At 43.4% G+C, this 21,589-nt stretch overlaps 1 protein-coding gene across 10 annotated transcripts in view; it reads left to right on the top strand.

Moving 5' to 3' along the window:
• Positions 1-12,355, top strand: part of Rapgef6 (Rap guanine nucleotide exchange factor 6) — a 187,270-nt gene extending 174,915 nt beyond the window's left edge. For 8 of the 10 annotated variants that reach the window (XM_035447724.1, XM_035447722.1, XM_035447723.1 and 5 more), the window contains 4 exons: positions 3,757-3,988; positions 5,033-5,535; positions 7,584-7,898; positions 9,217-12,355. In XM_035447724.1, coding sequence (XP_035303615.1) covers positions 3,757-3,988; positions 5,033-5,535; positions 7,584-7,898; positions 9,217-9,242 — 1,076 coding nt within the window. In that variant the 3' untranslated portion in view covers positions 9,243-12,355. Of the gene's footprint in view, positions 1-762; positions 1,467-3,756; positions 3,989-5,032; positions 5,536-7,583; positions 7,899-9,216 lie in introns of those variants that run through there. The other 2 variants (XM_035447727.1, XM_027427491.2) reach the window with 2 other exon arrangements.
• Positions 12,356-21,589: the final 9,234 nt, after the last annotated feature.

Here is a 21,589-nt window from a genome sequence, read left to right on the forward strand (position 1 = left end):
GCGAGAGCCAGCACTACCCAGCCATATTTCTATTTTCATAAGGAGAATTCAGACAAGAACATAGAAGCCAAGAGCTGGGGAGACAGCTCAGTCACTAAAGCAATCAGCACCATGTAAAACCTACACTTTGTAGTCCTGGGACTGGGAGATGGAGGGGGCAGATTGCTGGGGCAATCGGTGAACTCCTCAGGGAGAGCATCACCCAGATTGGCCTCTGACCTCCACTGGGGCCCCTGCATATATAAGCACACACAACTTGAACATTGTCTTCCTTCCTCTTGGAGTCCCATCTGCACCAAAATGGTGCTTTGTAAAGGTGCCCTTGCATCCTGTGCATGTCCTATTTAGTTTTTACTAAGATGATTATTATTAAAATATGAAAATCCTAAAGCATCATTTCTTAAGAAATGGTTCTGATCACCTGATATTCTTGTCATGTTTCTCTTTATAATTTTTACCAATATGGCTTGCTTTCAACATTGTTTTTGTTTTCTTTTTCTTTCTTTCTTTCTTTTTTTTTTATGTCAGCTTGTTCTGAGCAAGGTAATTTCTATCCTGGGTGTAGTAGCAGAGGTGTTTATGCTATATAGTAGCTACATAGTTTCTTCATTTATTTAAAAAAAAAAAAAAAACTGTTACTATAGTTCAGTTCTTCAGATAATAAAGTTTTGAAATGGTGAAATGTTATGTAAACCAAGCTAATTGTGACTAATTGAAAAGAATTAATTGACCATGTCAGGGTTTTTGCATCTCTCCCTCCAGTTGGCAGTATCATTACTGATCACAGCATCCCGCTGCATCTCTCAGGGTCTTCCTCATCCCCTCCCCGTGAGCCCAGCACCAAGATCAGTGGCCAGAGCTGCCCCGGAATAGGTGGGGTTTACTTGCAAAAGAAAATCCTTCAGATTACTGGGAGCACAGCAAAAAGAACAGACAGGACCAAGAAAGCCACTGAGGAGAATAGAGACAGGACAAGTTGTGAGAACACAACCAGGAAAAGGATGACATCCCCGTTTAGAAGATTTAGGGCGAGAACTCTTTCAAGGGAGAGACTAGTCAACAGCCAAAAAGAGGACACAGATCACAATCAAGCTACAGACAGCTGTGAGAAAGTGAAGGATGTTGGAAGCAACATCACAGATGAGAAAGGGAGTGCCATCTGCGACTCAAGTAGCCAAGGCCACAGTACCACTCTAAGCTGCTTCTGTACCCGGTTCAAGCATAAACGGAGGAAGACTCTGTGAAAAGTTCCTTACTATTAGTGTTAAGTTTGTTTTAAGTTATTAATGTAAATGTGGCTTGAATTCAACCATCTGTCAGAGGTTGGGCAGGTGACGTAGTAAATACTGCTAAGCATTTTATGGTGCTGTAGAGCCTTTAGCTGCAAAGAAAACCTGATTTGTTGTGCCTCACTTGTACATATGTTCTCTGACCGCTATGTTGAGTTAGTAAACTTTATCTACTTATTTTCTGTAGTTTGCTGTATTTTCTTCTGGTAGCAGCTGAGACTGAATGAAATTATCAAAGAAAACTTCTTAGAAACCGTTGTTCAGTTTCATGTAAACCCCCATTCACAAGCTTCTTCCACCCTCTCTGTCAGAACCTGTTTGCCATCATACTTCCTCAACTGTGGGGCAAAAAAAAAAAAAGCTGTGAACCAAGAAAGCCCATCTTTTCCTATGTCCTGTATCATCACTTCAAAATGCCTCTGGGAGGGCAGTTAACCCAACAGGTTCAGAATCATCTGGAAACTTTAGTGAAATTACCATGCCCCACCCCAGATCTCATAAATTTGAATTTGAGTGCCAGATATATATGTAATTCCTTAAATGTTCCAGATGTTCTTAGTATCAGTTACACTTGAGAGATTCTGATGTGACAAACATAAGGATAAGAATGATTTGAACCTGTGAAACAAATCTGTACAGTATAATGGAAGAGACAGTGGTTCTCTTTGAAAGTAGATGGCTGACTGGTTTGAATGCTTGTTTGCAATATCCATTTTCCTGTTCGTCTTAAAAACTGAAGAATCATTTCATGAGCACTGGTGAATGACAGTGATCCCAAGTACAAGGCTGTGTGGTAAAAGTCAGAAACACCAGCTTGACTTATCTTACTGGGTTCTTGGCCCCAAAAGCCCAAGGGTAAACCACACATTTCTGGATCTTGATTTCTCTGTGAAATGATTAATGGTAGTACCTCTTGGAAAATGTTACTTCACATCCATTTTTTTCTTACAGTGAATTTAGTTGAACATGCTGAATTCCTTAAGGCATAAAGAAACCCTGGTACTTAGCTGTTGTCTTCCTTTTTGTATTACTGAAGATCAGTAGCATACAAGAGCCTCTATTTCTTCCTTCTCAATGTTTCTGGGAATTAGTCCTGTCAGGCCTCACTCTGCCCTGAAAACAAGAAGGTAGCCCCTTTCATACCTGCCATGACAATCTTTCATTTCTGAATCAAAGTATTGATTTCTCATCTATTTTGTATTAAAATAGATCACTTTGTACATTTGGCCATCATACTCTAGATGTGGTTTTGGATCCTTCACCTCACTTAATCCCTAGTCTTTCATTCCTCTAAAATAGACAAGGCCCCTGTAGCCATGCTCTGTGCAGTAAGATGTAGAAGAATGGAAAGTAGGTTGATGCCCTTTTCATTATCATACTTCCTAATCTAATCAGCTACTTAATTCTTAACAAAGTTAATCATGAACAAATCTAAAACAGTTTGTTTAAAAGTACTGAAACAGAGTAGGCTGGAGAGATGGCTCAGAGTTAAAAGGTCCTGAGTTCAGTTCCCAGCAACCACATGATAGCTCACAACAATCCATAATGAGATCTGGTGCCCTTTTCTGGCAAGTAGGCATCCATGCGGACAGGACAGTATACATGATAAATAAATTAAAAAATAAAAATTCTGAGACAGGGTTAGGGAGACCTTTCAGTATCAGGACCTGACTCCATATCCAAGTGAAAAATTCACTGTGCATTATATTACCCTAGCACAGGGCAGAGAGATAGAGACTCTGGTCAGCTAGTCTTGTCAGCTAATGGAGCTATGGAGTCACTGTGAGACTGTGTCTTAAAAAATATGGTAAAGAGCAGTCAAGGAAGACACCTTGCATCAGCTTCTGACCTACACACACATGTACATACCCACATGAACATATACCACATGTCTGTGTGCACACTTGCACAGAAACAGGACTCCCATTTGCCTATACAAGGTCCTGAGTTGTTTTCTTAGAATTGAAAATACTGAAATAGTGATCTCAATTTGGGAAAAGACTTGAATAGAATATCTGAGATAGGAGTATGCACTTTGAAGATTTCCGGGTCAAGTTCTTTGAGCCTGCCTCCATTCCACAATATGGGCCATGAAATATTTTATGTCAATCAAAGGAGGGGACACAGAGTTAAAAAGAGGTTGAAAAACTATATTCTCTGTGTACTTGCTAATGTTTATAATGCGTTTGTTGCTCTTGTTTTGTTAAATATTTAAAAGTGTGAGTCTGGACAGTAATACCAGCTTTTGACTTTTTTCTTCAGTGTGGAGTTCTGTGGGTGTGGTATGGATGGTAGGTGAATGCTATATAGGAAAGGTATGGAGACAATTGCCATCCTTACATTCTAATGCATGACAACTGACACTTCCTACTACTTTGCTTTTTGCCCCGTGTTTTCTTGGTCTCCTCTTGACTACCCTGTCTGTCCCCTTATTTTGTAGTTTAATCAGTCTTCTTTTCTCCTTCAGGTTACACACTCATACCATCAGCTAAGTCTGACAACTTGTCTGACTCCAGCCACAGTGAAATCTCCTCTCGGTCCAGCATTGTGAGCAACTGTTCCGTGGACTCCATGTCTGCCGCTCTGCAGGAAGAACGGTGCTCTTCCCACACCCTAGCAGTTCCTGAGCTCACAGCAGGAGCATTTGAAAAGACAGATCACCCTTCAGGGATCAGAGAGCACAGTCAGCTTGGTCACGGGTAAACATCTCTGTCTGTGTTCGTGTCAAATGCAGAATCAGTATGTAGCACTCACAACCTGACCTTGCACCCTCTTCCAGTAGGTCAGTATTAAAACATTCCATCTAAGAATATGAGGCTACATACATGTATGCCATTTGTATGTACTGAGTATGGAATTGAAAGATACATGGATACACTTTTTATGTGTTCCTGAATGCCCTTTATTCAAGTTACTTTCTGCCATGTATCACTAAGAACACATTGAGTGCTTGCTGCTGTTACTAGAGACATGGCTCCTAGCTGTTAGAGATGACTCAGAAAGATTGTACCATACAACAGATTTTCAGTCAAGCATGTGTATCTAGCACTTTACAGGAGCTAGGAGAGTAGGACCAAGCCTTGTTTATACTCTTTATGTTGTCTTCCAAAAAGTTGACATTCAAGAATGGTACAATTGAGTCGTGTCGTCACTCCCCCCAACACACACACACACACACACACACACACACACACACACACACACAATATCATATTTAAAAACAATAAATAAAAACCTCAGAGTGTTTTAAATATGCTTACAGAGTTTGTGTTGTGCTATGTTCATAGCTATATGTGCCAGCATGCAGGCTACACATTGGACATATGTGGAACCTTTTAAAATACAGAAACCATCTCTGTCCCCAACTATACAGAAATAGACTGTTCGATATATGTGGCCCATGTTTGGGAACCTTGCTATAAATGTTGGCATCTGTGCAGTTGGCACTTTGGAAAGTTGCTGTTGACATCCTATCATACTCGGTTAACCTCAGATGCTGATGAAAAAATAAAACATGGCTCCCCAGCTTAGAAATGCTGAATTCTCCACATTGGGGAAGCAGTGTGTTTGACATTTCAAATTTCATCTTGTGTTTTTATTTAAAGTTAGGGTTTCTTGGAGGAAACATTGCTAGCTAAGCATTCGCATATATCCTAGTCCCTTATAGGAGGAACACCTGTTCTGGGAAGTCTCCAGTCTGCCACTAAAGTACCCATTACTCATCTGTGTGTCTCCATTTTTAGGTGGATGCTGTCAAAACCGTCTCTTATCAAGGGTGTAGCTGTCTCGTCTTCTCTGAGCAGTGAAGAGATGTCTCATGAGCATGTTGTGCTGGAAGCAGCTGACAGTGGGCGGGGTAGTTGGACTTCCTGCTCCAGCAGCTCCCATGACAACTTCCAAAGTCTTCCAAACCCAAAAAGCTGGGACTTTCTGAACACTTACAGGCACACACATTTAGATGACCCTATTGCAGAGGTTGAGCCCACTGACTGTGAGCCCTGTGCCTGTCCTAAAAGCTGCTCAAGAACTTGTGGCCAGTGCAAAGGCAGCCTGGAGACATCCCAGCTGAGGCAGAGTTGGGCCTCTTCCAGCTCACTCTCTGACACATACGAACCGAACTATGGGACAGTAAAGCGGAGGGTATTGGAAAGTGCACCATCAGAGGCACCTGATGGCTTGGAGCCCAGGGACACCACTGACCCTATTTATAAAACTGTCACTTCCAGTACAGACAGGGGTTTGATTGGTAAGTATGAGTTTGTTTGTATCACTGGCGTTGAGGGATTATGTGACCCCCTCCCCCTGAAAGAGGGTGTAGGGCTACCTTGACCAGATTTTGTTATTTCTCTCTACACTTTTTTTCTTCCTTCCACAATTTATCGCCCCAAAATTTATGGCTTCTCAGGAGTTTTGTTTTTCCTCTGTCATACATGTCCTTGTATTTATATATAAAATGAGAAGGGAAATGACAGTGACTAACAGAAAAGACACATAGCTATCAAATACATATGGAACACACAGACACATGGGTAAAGCCATGGTGATGCCTTTCCAAAAGTTCCTAAGTAGATACTCAAGCCATGAATGTGAAAAGGAGCATGAGCAGAGGAAGAAGGGATGTTGTTAGGAACTGTTGTCAGATGTGGTAGCATCACTGCAGACTATAGTAGTGAAGAAAAGATTGTTCTGGTGACCTCATAAGTTGTTGGGAGCACAGTTGCTATGTGTACATGATGGAAACAGCAAGTCGTCTTTTACTTTTAGGCAGAGAGACATGCTCAGATCCTGAACCAGCTCAGTGATAATGTAGGTCTTAGCATCGCAAGGCCCTGCACTCACTCTTGGGCACCACAGAGCAGGGACAGAGACCTCAAGCATTTTAGTGAGTGTACATCACCAGGTGGCAGCTGATTTGTGGATTGCTGTCTGATAAGCTTTTTAGTATATTTAGTCATCAAATTGTTTGTTCCCTGAATTACATGAATACTTGCACATAATATCTCTGCTATGTGAAGTGACTATCAAGTCAGTGTCATTATGATATAATTATTTTTTAAAGGAAAGGGAAATGTGCTGACCTTGCAGTTTTCTTGAATTTATTTAGTACACTTTGTCAGGATTTTTTATCTTTTTTTTTAATTTTTATTTATTTTTATTTTATGTGCATTGGTGTTTTTCCATGGATGTCAGGTCCCCTGGGACTGGAGTTTCAGACAGTTGTGAGCTGCCATGTGGTTGCTGGGAACTGAACCCTGGTCCCCTGGACGAGCAGTCAGTGCTCTTATCTGCTGAGCCATCTCTCCAACCCTTTGTCAGGATTCTAGGAATATAAAAGTATATGTCCCTCTGAGTATAGATTTTTAACATCTTTCACTTGGTGACTTTGGACAAATACTCCATTTTTCTCTACTTTTGACAATTTTCCCACTGCCATGCTCCATCATGCCTGCTAATCCTCAGATGGAAACAGAGGCTGCTCTGATCCTAACATTACATTCGAGTTTTACTATAGAGAAGTAGAAATCCACATGGACAAGCCTCTTGTTGCTGTGAGAATTAACCAATACTCCTTAAATCCATTCTGCTTGTGTGGGTGTACAGTCTTCTTAAATGTCCTCTGTGTAATCAACATATTGTGGGAGGCTCTTCACTCCATGGAGCTGCTTCTTTTTGAAACTTCACTCTAGTCCCAGGGGATTATTAACACACTTACGAAAAGAAATTAAAGTTACCATTATTTTTAATGTCCTAAACTTAAGCGTTTTTGCTGGGCTTTAGTCAGAAAACAGTAGTTAAAAGTAAAATCCCAGCCAGGGTACATACCTTTAATCCCAACACCAGGAGGCAGAGGCAGGTGATCTCTGAGTTCCAGGCCAGGGCTATGTAGAGAGACCCTGTCTCAAAATAAGATCCCACAGGGAATTAAATTAGTTCATCTAAACTGGGAAAGTTCACTGGTGTGCATGCCTGGACTAAGGATGTGTCTGCCCTGGGTGCCAGAAGATGGTCTCTGTGACTCATGTGTCAATGTTGTGATTCAGAATAGATACTCTTCAGCCAGCAGAAGCCTGTCACTGCTTTATGTAGCTGTTTGTGGAGTTTTCTTAAAATATCCAATAGGTTTTAAATATTAGTGTTTGTGAGAACATTTTCAGTTTGCTATCATTGTATTTAAATGCATTCATTTTGTGTTTTAAGTTATATTTTTGCCATTGTAATGTTCAGTGTGGGTTTCTTTTTCCTTCTTTTCTGTTTTTCCATTAACATTTCCACTGCTTATTTTTTTTACACCAGTATACTGTGTCACCTCACCCAAGAAAGGTGATAGGTATAGGGAGCCACCTCCTACTCCTCCAGGATATCTGGGAATTTCTTTAGCGGACCTAAAGGAAGGACCCCACCCTCATCTAAAACCTCCCGACTATAGCGTGGCAGTGCAGAGGTCAAAGATGATGTTTAACAGCCTGTCTAGACTGCCGCCAGCTCCTCCCAGTGGCCACGCCTTGGCCTGGGTTCCCTCGAAGACTGGATCCCAGCCTCACAGGCATAGCTTGCAGCCGTCCCATCCCAAACTAGCAGATGTGGCTGACGCAGATAGCGAAGCAGATGGTACGTTGACAAACTGTCTCAATGGCTCTTAAGTGGATTATGGAGCATAAAAAAGGTCTTTGCTTTGATATTTGTGATAATTTGTAATGTTTTTAAATCTCTTTAAACTTGTTTAAAAAACAATAGGATCTGGGCTTATGCTCAGTGGTAAAGCTCTTGACTACCATGCACAGACCCTGGGTTCAAACTCCAGCACTACAAAAAATACATATATTTATTATTCTTTTGGGCTGTCAAGAGCACTTGTGCAAGCCTAGCAGCCTGTGTTATCCCACAAACCCACACAAAGGAGAGAGCCAACACCACAAAAGTTACCCCCTGGCCTCCATGAACACTGTAGTGCACGCACACAAATTCTAAGGCACATTTAAATAGTCACTAAATAGGATGCATTTTATAGACAGTCTCTGTGTACTCATGGCTCTGATGCTAGCTCTCATGGAGTATCTTTATCTTTGATAATGAAATGGCAACTCCATAGGAGAATTGTGAGAGAAGGTACTTGAAATCTGTTGAATAGTTTCACAGAATATGACAACTATAAATAGCAGTTGAATGAAAGACAATTGACTCTGCTCCTCGAAAGCAAAACTCTTGATGAACTTTGTAACAAAAGATTGAAAAGTAGTTTCTTCATTGAAAATATTTTTTTAGCCTTCTAAACAATATAGCAATAAATTGATATATTGAAATCATCTGTGGTTTTAGTAGATGAAGTGATTGCCATGCAAGCATGAAGACCAGAATTCAGAGCCCCAGAATCCATGTAAAGGCTGGAAGGTATAGTGGTTATCTGTAATCCCAGCGCTGGAAAGTGGAGACAGAATCCCCAGGGCAAGCTAGCTACCGAGACTAGGCAGCTTAGCAAGCTCTAGTCTCCATACACATGCACACTTACCCATACAAACATACATGTACCCTCCACATACACACACCAACGAAAATAAAACTACAGGGGCCAACAAAATGGTCAGTAGTGCCTTTGCTTCCTACCAAGCCTGATCCCTAGAATCCTCATGATGGAAGAAGAGGAGCGATTCTGAAAATTGTTCTCTGACCTTCATACATGCACAGTGGCATTTGTACACACAGACACACACACAAGAGAAATAAGTGTGAAAGAATTTTAATTTTGAAATTCCAATTTCATATCAGCCCTTAGTGTGATTAGAAACCATGGTGTTACAATGAATCCTGGGTCTTAATGGAATCTTTGCCAAGACTGGGGAAGAGTTTCTTAAGTAGCAGATAATAGGTCGGTTATTGCTTAATCTGCATTAACAGATATGCCAGCTAATTGTATCTTTATTATTTTCAGAAAATGAGCAGGTGTCTGCAGTCTAGCTTTTGGATGCCCATTGGAGCCCATTGGAAGTCAGGAGCATGGACAAGAGCTCGTGGCTCTACAGACCAAGGCCAACAGCTCAACTGCTGCCACCAACCCTGGGGTTTCCTCGCTAAGCTGAGGATGAGTTCTTCTGAGTCGTGCTTCCTTTTCTTCTGTCCCTGCAGGTGCAGTTTCCTTAACTGGATGTTGCACCTGATCCCAGCCTACACTTTGCACATCACTCCTGCCTCGGGACTACATTTAAGCTCAGAGTTGCCCCCCTATATCACTATAGGTCTCTCTCTTGTAAATCACTTTAAAGATAGTGGTATTATTATTTCCAAGCCATAGCTTGGGCTAAAGGACACATTCAAAATGTCTGCCAATACCAAGGATAGTCTTGTGTATTTGAAAAGTAACTTATTATTTAAAGTATTGTGGTTTTGTTTGTATTCAAGAGCTCTTGTTAGCTATTGTTTGTCTGAGGCTATAAAACTGTCTGTGGTCTGAGCAGCAGACGTCATCCTGACATAGGTACAGAGATGTGGCACTATTGTAGTAGACACTCAGGTGGGAAACACACCTGTATAGGTGTAGTGTGAGCAGCCTGCTCATCATGGCATGGGCAGCCTCAGGGGTCTTGGCAATCTTTTGGAAATGGGGGCAGAGTTAAATGGGAAGGGAGAGCTCTAATTTCTTAAGAGGGGATAGTTGACATTGAACCTGTTTCTGAAGTGAACATTATGGTGCATCCAATTGTGAGGTTACTATGAATCCAGTGGGAATGGCTTTCTTAGAGTTTCTTTCTATAGGAACCATCCCTAAGCTAACTTTTCACAACTCACATGTGAAATTCCTAGCTTAGAAGAAACATTGTAGGAACTGGAGAGATGGCTCAGTAGTTTAAGATTCTCTTGCAGAGGGCCCTGGTTTAATTCCTAACATTCACATGGTGGCTTTCAACTGCCTGTAACTCCAGAAAAGAGATCCAGCACCCTCTTCTGGCCTCCAAAAGCACTGCATACATGCAGTGCATACACAGGCATGCAGACAGAACACCTACACACAAAATCATTTTTTAAAAAAAATTTTTTTTTAAGTATCATGGATGTAATGATGAAGGTCACCCTGACTCATTTGGTGGCTTGCACTGCACAACCACATGTGCAGTCACTGAGCTTGAGCTTTGAACAGAGCTCAGTAACCAAGGGATAGACTTGTATAAGAGAGAGGCACTAGGATAATGCCCTAGAGAGGACATCCTTTGTGACCTCCTAGATACGGCACTCTTTACTCAAATTCAGTGACTGCTTACTAAATAAAGTGGACTTTCCACATTTTTACAAATTAAACATAACATTTTGTATATATATTTAAAGTTTTTCATTTGCTTTTTAATGTAAAGGCAAATAAGATTTCATAAACTTCTATAATTACCAACTATAATTACCAAAAAAAAAAAAAAAGCCAAAGCCATTAGAAGTGCACTAACCATGACAGCATTGCTGCAGAGCGGTCACATGACCAACTGCCTTTTCAAGGCTCTGCTTTTCCATTGCTCTCTCTTCCTGTTTCCTGCCCAATCACCTGAGAATCAGAAGAGTTCCACATATAACAGTGTTGTGTCCTCCCACAGAATGCCTGTCTCTTTAGGAAAAGTAGTGGCTGAAGAATTCCCCTGGGAGACATTAACTCAGAAGCCTTATGAGCCCAGGTGCACTGCAGTGCGGTGAGGCAGAGCCTTGCTGGCCCTTTAAAGTGGAAAGCAGCCTGAGTGGCAGCTGAAGCTTGACAGCCATGCATAACTGATCAGGCCTATGAACTGTGCTGTCTTCTGATTGTGAATTTTTTATTAACCTGTATGCATAATATTGTTTTCATGTCCAAAACAAAATAAATATTTTTGCTATATCCACCTTTTTAATCCAAGTTTGGGTACTCATTGTCACCATTTTCTATCCATTACTCTAGAAAAATGTGCTTTGAATAACCTCTGTTCATCTAGCAGGTCTTCAGAGGGAGCCTCACCTGCCTTGGTCCTTAATGGTATAAATATCTTGCACAGAGCATTGAGTTCTGTGGCTTTGAACTTGCACTGTGGAGCTGCCTTGGTTATAGTGAGCTTTATCTGTGAGTGTTCAGACCAGCTGATCACATTGATCAGAATGAAAACCAAATGCTTTGTAGTTTATATGAGTCCCTGAAAAAAAAAAAATCATGTCTGCCTTTTTTTTACTGTCATGTGACTAGAGCAAGGGAAGCCTTAAAGCCCATGCTTGCTCCAGTTCCAAATCTCTGTTCTACGTGTGTAATGTTACTAAAACTAGTGCCCAGCATCTGCCAAGACCGTCAAAGCAGGAGATCCTTACTGCAGATTTTGCCAAACAGTGAAAGATTTGATTAGTGATCCCAGTACTGCTTACAGGAGGGTTACTTGCAATCCCCAGACTTCATCTCCTCTAACTAGTATCTTTAAACATGATCTTTGTGGAGAAAAACCTTTTAGAGAGTGGCATTCATCACTTCTATGATCTTTATCAAACTGCAAGAGGAGTAGTAACCAGAAGAAATTCTTTATAATTGCAAAGATGCAAAAAGGGAAAAGGATTCCTTACATTTAAAACAGTGATTATTGGATTGAAGGGTTCTAGAAGAAATTAAGTGCATCTTTTCAGAATTCCATTACATGCAACAAAAAAAGATGAGGGGATCAGCCTTGAGATGAGTCAGGTACATTTTCAAATTGAAACTTGAACCCTACTTCATCTTTAGCTTTTGTGCTGTTAAAAAGGCCTCTTTATTTTTAATGTACATGATGCAGTTGAAACTTGATGTTTTAAAATTGAAATGTGAGTTTATCAAAAAGCAAAATTGCACAGTTGCTATAATCAAGTGACAATTATCTGCACAATTCAATGATTGTAAGGCATCCTGTAACAAGCAATGTTGTCTCCTAGTTTTTGATGCCTCTTAAACTTATGTCTTTTAGAAAGACAGTGCCTCTGTATGCTTTTGTATTTTTACTAAGTGTAAATACTTGTTATATTTTTGGTTAAGAGAATGTAAGGGTATCATTTATTACCACATCTCCTAACACATTGGAACCAATAAAGAACCTCCATTAACTGTGTGCACTTCATTCCGAGTTTATATAGAGCCCATGGAACAGCTACTCAGGTTGCTTCTGAGGAGTGTTCAAGTTGCAAGGTGACTCATTAGTAAACTGCTTGCCTCCCTAGCATGCACAGAGCCCTGGGTTCAATTCCTAGAACCACATAAAAGTAGATGTTATAACACACAGCTGTAGCCCCAGCACTAGGGATATGGACATAAGAGGACTGAGAACTCAGAGTTGTCTTCGGCTAAATGGAGAGTTTAAAGCCAGCATAGGCCACCCTAACTAAAAACAAGAATGCCAACTTTGGGCCTAGTGTTGCCTCCAAGTCACCAGAGAAATTGGAGTCTTCTGTTACTGTCGACCGACCACATATAATCTGTAAAACAGCTATAATATACCTTTAAAAGATGTTTTTTTGTTGCAAATGAAGTAACAGTGACTGAAAACCCATTGAATTTAGCCAGGAGGTGGTGGCGCATGCCTTTAATCCCAGCACTTGGGAGGCGGAGGCAGGCGGATCTCTGAGTCGAGGCCAGCCTGGTCTACAGAGCAAGTTCCAGGACAGCCTCCAAAACTATACAGGGAAACCCTGTCTCAAAAAACCAAAATAGGAACAACAAACACTGAACTTGCTTCCTAACAGAAATGCCCATGGGCAAACTGTCAGGGATGGTGCAGGCACTGTTAGGCCCCAAAGAACCTGTCAGCCTCCATTTATACCAGGAGGACCTCAAGAACAATGTCAAATGAAAAGCACAAACATGGTCCCTTTTTATTGGAAGATGAGCTTTCCAGATGCTCTGCTCACATCAATGTCATCAAAGCCACACTGAAAAACTGGAACTTATAAGGAAGCCTGTGTGCTGTGGCAGAGCAGTGGACCCTACACAGTCCAGTGAATAAAGGAATTGTGGGCATCTTGCTGTGTGAGGATCCTTGGCAGCCAGTGAGCCTGCACAGCCTGTCTACACAGCCTCGAGTGGTACTCAGTGACCATTTCTTGTCTGGAATTGGGTCCCTCAAGACCTTATCATAGAAGGTATTCTGCTGTGGCAGCCTTTTGTGAAGTCTCCCCCAGTCTCCTCTTTACCTGTAGGTTTGTTTGTGTAGGAGCTAACACCTGCCACCTTCCAGGTTCCCATCCCAGCACAGGTGTTTTCTCAGTCTTCCCTCCCTCACCATCTATCTTCCCAGCCTCACTAGTCCATTGCTCTATTTAGCATACACAATTTCGATCAAAATGGAGAATGTCCAATTTGAAACCTTATCCCAGAACCCTGTATGTTGTTTGCTTTGGAAAACAGGTCCTTGGGCTTCTGGAACTCAGAACCAGCAATGTTTGTTGTCACCCACCCAGCCTATAATTTGTTCGAAGCTCTAGACAGCAAATGACATAATTCACATTTAGGTGCCACTAACCTTCACCCCTAGAAACCTGCGACGAGAACAGCCAAGAGGAGCAGTCCAGCCAGCCTGTTTGTTCCTCAGTGGAGGCAGACAGGTAAGCATGCAATATGTTTGATGCCGTTGGCCTCGGGATGCTATTTGTTGGTGTGTGGCTTGTTCCAGCTCTGGGTTCCTGGGCATCTAGCTAGTTGCATGCTCACAGGATCTCATCCTCATGGTGTTCTTTCCAGTCTTCTTTGCCTCACTCCTCTGGCCAATGTGTCTAGTACAATGTTGGGAGTGGTCACACTGACTTCCTTTGTTGTTACTGGTTTATTTTCAGTAGGGTTGTTTACAGGAGCATGAGCCACCTTCCAGTGATAACATTACTGAAGAAGGCACCTCTCACCTCTTGACCTCACAGAGTGGTATATCCTACAGCTGCTCCAGCATGTGGTGGGAGGTAAGCCTTCCCCAGAGTAGTGAAATTGTAGGAATGGAAAAACACCATCTGTCCAACACGTCTGTGGGAAACACCTCCAGACCACACATCAGAATGGAATGCTTGGCCACTGAGAAGCTCCCAACAAAGCTGGCACAGTGGCACACACCTGCAGTCACAGCCACTGGGAGATGAAGCAGGAGTGTAAGCCCATATAACAAAACAGGACATTTTGTAAATTTTTATTTTTAAACAAATTTCAGGGTGTGGGAAGCAAGGACATTTGCCATCAATCCTGATGGTCCAAGTTCAGTCTTTGGGCCTACACGTTAGGACATCTGAGTCCTACAAGCTGCCCTCTAATACCCATGTGCTATGGTGCATGCACACGCAGAATAAATCTAATTTTTAAGATTTATTTTTGAAGCTGGGCAGAGGAGGTACATGCCTTTAATACCAGAATTTGGGAGACAGAGGCAGGCAGATCTACAAAGTGAGTTCCAGGACTATTACACAGAGAAAGCCTGTTTGGGGGGGGGGGGGCTCTATTTTTTGAAAGGGTCTCAACTATGTGATCCTGACTGTCCTGGGACTCTTCTATGTAGACCAGTCTGGCCTCAAGCTCATGGAGATCCATCTGCTTCTGCCTCCCAAGTATGGGATTAAAGGTGTATGCCGCCACACTCAAAACCTATTAACACCACAGTTAAAAGGAAGCTGATAGCTTTTAGATGAGCATATTAGACAAGAATTGCTAAAAATTAAATCTATTTTTCAATGGTCTTTGGTGACCCAAAGGGGGTCTCAACCCACAAGTTAACCACTGCTCTAGAGGGTTAGAACTGTGTGTGTGTGTGTGTGTGTGTGTGTGTGTGTGTGTGTGTGTGTGTGTGTGTGTGTGTATTAAAGTGACTTAACAGAATGTGGTCCAGCTAGTTCAACAGTGGATGCCTTCCATGAAGCAAAGGCCAAAAACCCACTAGTTATTCAGTCCAAGAGGCCAGATGTTACCAGTGGCCTTCAGTCTAGTTGGACCCCTGAAGAAATAGGTCTTAATACCAGCAAAGGAATGCTTCAACAGCAACTGCCAGAAGCAGTGAGGGTAAGCAGGCAAAAAGCAAAAGTGTCCTCCTATGTCCTTTCATATGGACTGCCACCAGAAGATTTGGCCCAGATTTAGAGTGGGTCTTCCTACCTCAAATACCACAATCAAGAAAACAGTTCATCGTGGGTGTCATCTAGGAGGCCTGGGCAGTCTGTGGGGCCTCTGGCAGTGGAACCAGGATGTAACCCTACTGCATGAACGTTCGGGAGCCCATTTCCCATAGAGGAATACTCTCTTAGCCTAGATACACGGGGGAGGGCCCTGCCCCAAATGACTTGACAGATTTTGATGATCCCTCCTGGAAGCCCCCACCCTCCCTGGGGTGTGGATGGGGGATGGAATGGGGGCTTGGTGGAGCGCATGGGAGGATGGGAGGGAGAGGGAACTGGGATTGATAAGTAAAATAAGATGTTTCTAATTTAGATAAAATTTTTTTTAAAAAAGGAAAACAGTTCACAGTGGTGGTCGGCATGCATTTAATCCTAGCATTCGGAGGCAGAGGCAGGTGGGTCTCTTGAGTTTGAGGCCAGCCTGGTCTACAGAGTGAGTTCCAGGACAGCCAGGGACAGAGAAACCTTGTCTTGAGGAAAAAGAAAAGAAATTGTTCACAGGCATGCCCAGCTGCTTAGGTTTTAGTTGATTCCAGACATAGTCAAGTTGATGGCCCAGACTGCTCATCAGGTTGGTGATGGGAAGTGTCACCACGCTGCCATTTGTGTGCAGTGCCTGCAGATGGTCCCAGAAAGGAAACTCACCTGTAACAGAACCAAGTGTGGGGAGGAGGACGGTGAGGGTGATGTCTAACCATTGGAATTTAGTTCCCAGAACTCAAGAAGATGGAAGAAGAGACTCACAGCTTTTCCTCTGAACTCTACATGCAAGACGTAATACTCCCCTACCCTAATTATAAAATGAAACTGAAGAGTAGGCCAGAAAAAAAAAGTGTGTACAGACACCAGGGGACGCCATGCTTCAATGTGACTTTTGGGGGGGGGGGAGATCTTGAGTTTCACACACATAAAAGCCTGGCATACTGACTCACACCTTCCTACAACCCCCGTCCACTCTCCCAACAAGTCTTCTCATTCATTTGTGTCCCCATGGATGTTGAACTATCCTTTGGAGCCTGGTGGGCTCAGCAGTGGGAACAAAGGCAGTGAGTGACTCTTGCTCCTAGAATATATTCCCAGGCAACAGATCTGATGTAAAGGGAAGGCGCTGTGAGCCCCACCCACCTCCTTGGTTGTTTGTTGACAGGCTGGTCTCTTGTGGCCAATGTATACACAGTACTCAGCTGGGAAGAAAATGAAATTTGCAAGGAAATGGATAAAATCGGGGAAAGTGTCACAAGTGAAATAGGGATGTTGCTGAGTGGTAGAGAGCTTGCCTAGCATGCCTGCATCCCTGGATTCAGTCCCCAGTACCACCAAAGAGCACAGTGAAGTAACACAGTCCCAAAAAGACAAATGGCACATAGCTTCAAGTCTTCAGTGTGCTCTGTCAAAAATATGCAAGCCAGGAAGTTTAAGGGAGGATGGGAAGCAGAAGGTAAGTAAAAGAAGACACTGGGGGTGGAAAGGATGGGGGTGACTGGGTTAGCCAACATAAAGAATGTAAAGATACCAACTGGATTGTAAGGTGTGAGCCAGGTGTGGAGCCAGAGGCAGGAGGGTCCCCAAGCTCCAGGCCAGCCTGGTCTACAGAGAGACCCTGCCTTGAAAAAGAAAGGGAAGAAGGAAGTCACCTGTGCAGCAGCAGCTTGTCTGCTTCAGGTGGTAGCTAGTCACTGCCATTCTGGGAGTCAGAAGGTTCCCTGGAGACACAGGCAACTGAGCAGCCCCTGGCCAGTGAATGCCTGTCCTCTGCAAAAGCAGTAATCACTTCTTGTTTTAAGATAAGGTCTCACTGTGTAGCCCCTGGCTGGCCTGGAACTCACTGTGTAAACCAAGATGGCCCAGAACTCATATGGGCCCACCTCTGCCACCATGCCCAGCAGTAATCCCTTAACCACTGTACCCTCTCTCCAGTCCTGGAGGAGAAGTTCCTCATTTCAAACTAGATGAACATGTCTTTCTTTATTACCTGTGCTTCTACTCACATTCATGGTCACCTTTCATGTATGATACCCAGAACAACTGTGTGTGTCATGCTCCCATTTCTATCCATAGCTCACATTATTTCTCACACTTACTGAAAAAGCCACTTTTAGCCAGGCATGGTGGTGCACGCCTTTAATCTCAGCACTCGGAGGCAGAGGCAGGCAGATATCTGAGTTCAAGACCAGCCTGATCTACAGAATCGGTTCCAGGACAGCCAAAGATACATAGAGGAAACCCTGTCTCAACAACCCCCCAGCCTCCAAAAGGAAAATCCTTCAGTTTTCTGCATTTGGTTTTCTTTACTAATCCCTGAGCTCTGCCAATGCCTTGTCTACTGAGGTAATGGATTTTCTCCTGTGTTCTGTTACAGCATTCTAGTTAATATCACTCTGTAACAAACACAAAACTTGGTGGCATAAGATATGCTGCGGTACTTCTCTGTAGGTCAGATAAGTACACATCCACAGAGGCCAGATCTGCTGCATGTCTATGCTCCAGGGCTGTGGCTTTACCTGAAGAATGTAAAGCTGAGGACTGTAAGCATTCCAAGAGTCGTGGCTATAAGTCTGACTCTGGTGGCTGTTTCTGGACACAGGCCTCACCCCTCTCTAGCTGGGCTACTGTACCTTCCTTGAGTCCTGTTTTAGGAACAGAAACCTGATGGGGGTTGTCCTTCTGTGTGTGTGTGTGTGTGTGTGTGTATTTCTCTTAATGGTTGATGAATAAAACATTGTTTGGCCAGTGAGGTAGGAAGATAGGTGGGACTAGGAGACAAGGAGAATTCTGGGAAAGGTAGGCAGAGGGAGCCTCTCAGGACAGTTGCCATGTAGTCGATAAAGGAGTAGAAGGTCAGGACATTCTCCAGTAAGCCAAGACCATGTGGAAATACATAGATTAATAGATTATAGGTTAGTAATTAAGGCAGAGCTAGCCAGTAAGAAGCCCTGGTCATTACTAACAGTTTTATAATTAATATAAGTCTTTGTGTGTTTTATTGGGGCTAAAGTGGCAGCACAGCCTGGCAGGACACAAGAAAACTTTCACCAATGGAAACCTGAAGGTGAACCAGGCAAGCTGTATGGTCACAGACTAGCCACGGAAGCCACAAGGAGGTGGAGCAGATTGACTGCACTTGGGGTGGCAGGCTTCTGCCAGAGACTGTGTGACAAAAAGCATTTCTGTGACTCCATGTGGTAGGTGGCTGTTGGCTGTGCTGTCCAGAAGCAGGTGCTTCTGGACCATCAAGAAATGGGACTGATACAGAAGAAGCTTGAAATAATAAAGTTGATTCACTAAAGGATTTACTAAAAAAAAAAAAAAAAAAAAATAGTAAGTTCCACAAAGTAGAACTTTAGCTAAAGGAACTGTGTCTCCAGTAAAGTTAGAGGGTAAGTAATGCATTAACCGCTTCTTAGAAACTGTAGAGAATTTCATATCACAACTGACATTTAGAGTTGCTGAGGAAGATTCTGCTAATTCACCAAAATTGACTTCTAATTAAGCTTTACTTGCATAACAAGGGACAGCTCTGACTTATAACCAGCCATTAGGCCCATTCCCATAACATTTCTCAAAGGGACAGTGCATGGTCATAACAGTCATTAAATCCTGCTCTGCCATTTTGTCTCCTGCGCTGTTTCAGGAAAAGCTGCCAGGTGGGCAAGATGAACCCGGGTAACAGCTATTCAACAAGGATGACACTGGTATACTTGAAATAGTTCCGGCAATATCTTTGCTGTATAAATCTCCCATCTATCCAAGTGGCCAACTTGCAGTTTCTTGTCTCCATTTAAATTGTTCAAAGTGCAGGCTGGGACTGAGACCTGAAAGAAACTGAAGGATGACAGCATCTGTAGACTGCATAAACTTAAGACTATATAAGCTAACTAAAAGCTTCTGTTTGAGGCTCGTCCTCCTTGTATATTAGCTAGAACCAATTGTGCACTATTATTAAAGATCTTTCCCCTTCATTAAACTCTATGTGTGTGGTGTGATTCCTCACAGGGAAGGCATAAATGTGGAGGCCCCAGTGAGATGTCCCTCCACACTAACCCCCTGTGCAGCTAAAATGCTGCTCAACTGGCTAGAAAGGAGGAGTCCTGGGAAGAGAAGACTGATCTGACTGCCCTGGCTCTCCAGACTGTGATCTCTGGTCCAACATCTTCAAGAGATAAGGAAAAACTCAACAGGGAAGTTGCGGATTAAGGTAAGGTTCTGAGACTAGGCCCCAGGTCTCCACCCTACAGGACATAAGAAGGCTCTGACCAAGCCCTAAGGAAGTTTTCTAGTGACACTATCAGGTTGGGGTAGGGCTGTGCACCCAACAGGGAGCCTTCCTAGGGAAGGCTGACAGTCAGGTCTCCCATAGAAAAACAATAGGAGGGGATGTAAATTTGAATTGTGAGTGTGTTGCCTGTCTGTCTGCCAGGGAACTCTAAATGTTGCAGAGACCCCTTTGTTCAGGGTGATTAGGAAGAACTTTGAGGAAATTAGCCACCTGCTCAGCTGGATTGAGCCTGATAAACTAGATTCAAGCTCACATTCACCCCTGAAGTCAGCCCCATGCATGCCTCAGAACTGAGCTGCTGTCTCAGAGATTTCTTTTTTGGCACAAAAGGACCAGCTAAGACCTAGGACTCCTTTCATGAGGAGGAGGGAGTTTTGGATCCTAGTATCACTAAAGGAAGGAAGGGCCCCTCTATCCAGTGAACAGATCCTATAGCCTCCTCCACTGAGCCCTGCAAGGGAAGGGGACAGGAGTGCAACAGTCCCTCCCTCTCCTTTACCTCCTCTAAGACCCCAGGCATTCAGGTGGCCCTGACAGCCAGTGGGTCCGGGTCCCACCTCTGAGTAGCCACGGGGTGCATGGCCAGTTTTTCTGTGGGAAGTCCGTTAGCTGCACACTCTGGGGAGGGAGACTGGGGACAGAAGCTGTCCTGGGTCCCCATACCTGGCATTTCTACTGTATCATAAAGTCAGTTCCTCTAAGACAGGATGCTCTTTCTGTAACTGGGACTCCCTTGCCCTATGCCTGCAGTCTGCCTTTGTCTCTGCCTCACCAAGCCTGGATACGTTTGCTATTACTTCTACTTCTCAGTTATAAAGATATGGACTAGGGGAAAAAAACGGAAGCCACCACTTTATATGTCCCTTAGATATCTTTTACGGCTATTTAGTGGTCTCGGGGTTTTGGTGCTTATAAGTTTAAAAGGGACAAAGGGGGGAAAAATGCTGTTTGACTGGCAAAGGAGCCAAGATCTCCCTGCTTCACAGTATCGTTATACTATCCTGCAAATTGATGTTGTTATAAGACAGGGAATAGTTACCAAGCTTTTCAGGTTGTCTGCCTCCATCTGCAGACACACACAAAATGGTTATGGATGTTTAGACCACTGTGTTCAGTCCTATAGAAGAACAAATGTCCTTTGGGGAGGGATAAGGTTGGGGGGGGGAAATGTCACATGATGTATATTAGTTAGGTCACCAGAACCTGGGCAATGAGCAGTAAGTGAAACAAATGTCCCCCAACACACACCCTACACTTCTCTCCACCTTCCTGGCTTTGTCCAACATCCCAGACATATTGTCAGTAAAGGGGTGATATAATCTTATCTATAGTTACTTCCTGCTGAAACTGGGGTGTTGTTATTAGGGCCCAGGAAGGCTGGAATGTTGGACAGAGCTGGCTAAAATTGGTCCCCAGTGGTCACAAGCATTCTAGCCCAGTCTAATGAGGAGGGGGCTGGCGAAGTTCCCACCATCCTTCACCAGGAGCCTGAGAGGGAAGCAGAGGGGCAGGAACCTCTGCTCAACTTCCTCTCAGCTCTGTGGCGCCCTTGAATGTGAACTGAGCCCATGAGTTCTGTGTCTGAGAACATCCCTAGATACCGGTGCTTTTGGGTGACGAAGGTCCCTGGGGTGGTCCATGAAGCATGTGGGGGTCCAGGACACAAGCACCTCATCTTTCCTAGCAACTTGTGAATATGTGAGAGTTGTGGGGTTCGTGGGTGTCCTCCCCTCCCTTAAAGTGTCTTCTGGTCAGGTGTTTGATCACAACAAGAAGATAAGTAACTAAGCTACTTAATGATGACAGAATGATATAGACTGCAGAACCTGGTGGCCCAGCTGCAGGCAAGTCGGAGTAACTGTGCCAAAATGAACATGTTAGAAAGGAGCCAGTGATCTAGTCCAGTGGCAAAGTATGTGGTTCATAC

This window comes from Cricetulus griseus, chromosome 7 (assembly GCF_003668045.3).
Source record: "Cricetulus griseus strain 17A/GY chromosome 7, alternate assembly CriGri-PICRH-1.0, whole genome shotgun sequence".
Taxonomy (NCBI): Eukaryota; Metazoa; Chordata; class Mammalia; order Rodentia; family Cricetidae; genus Cricetulus; species Cricetulus griseus.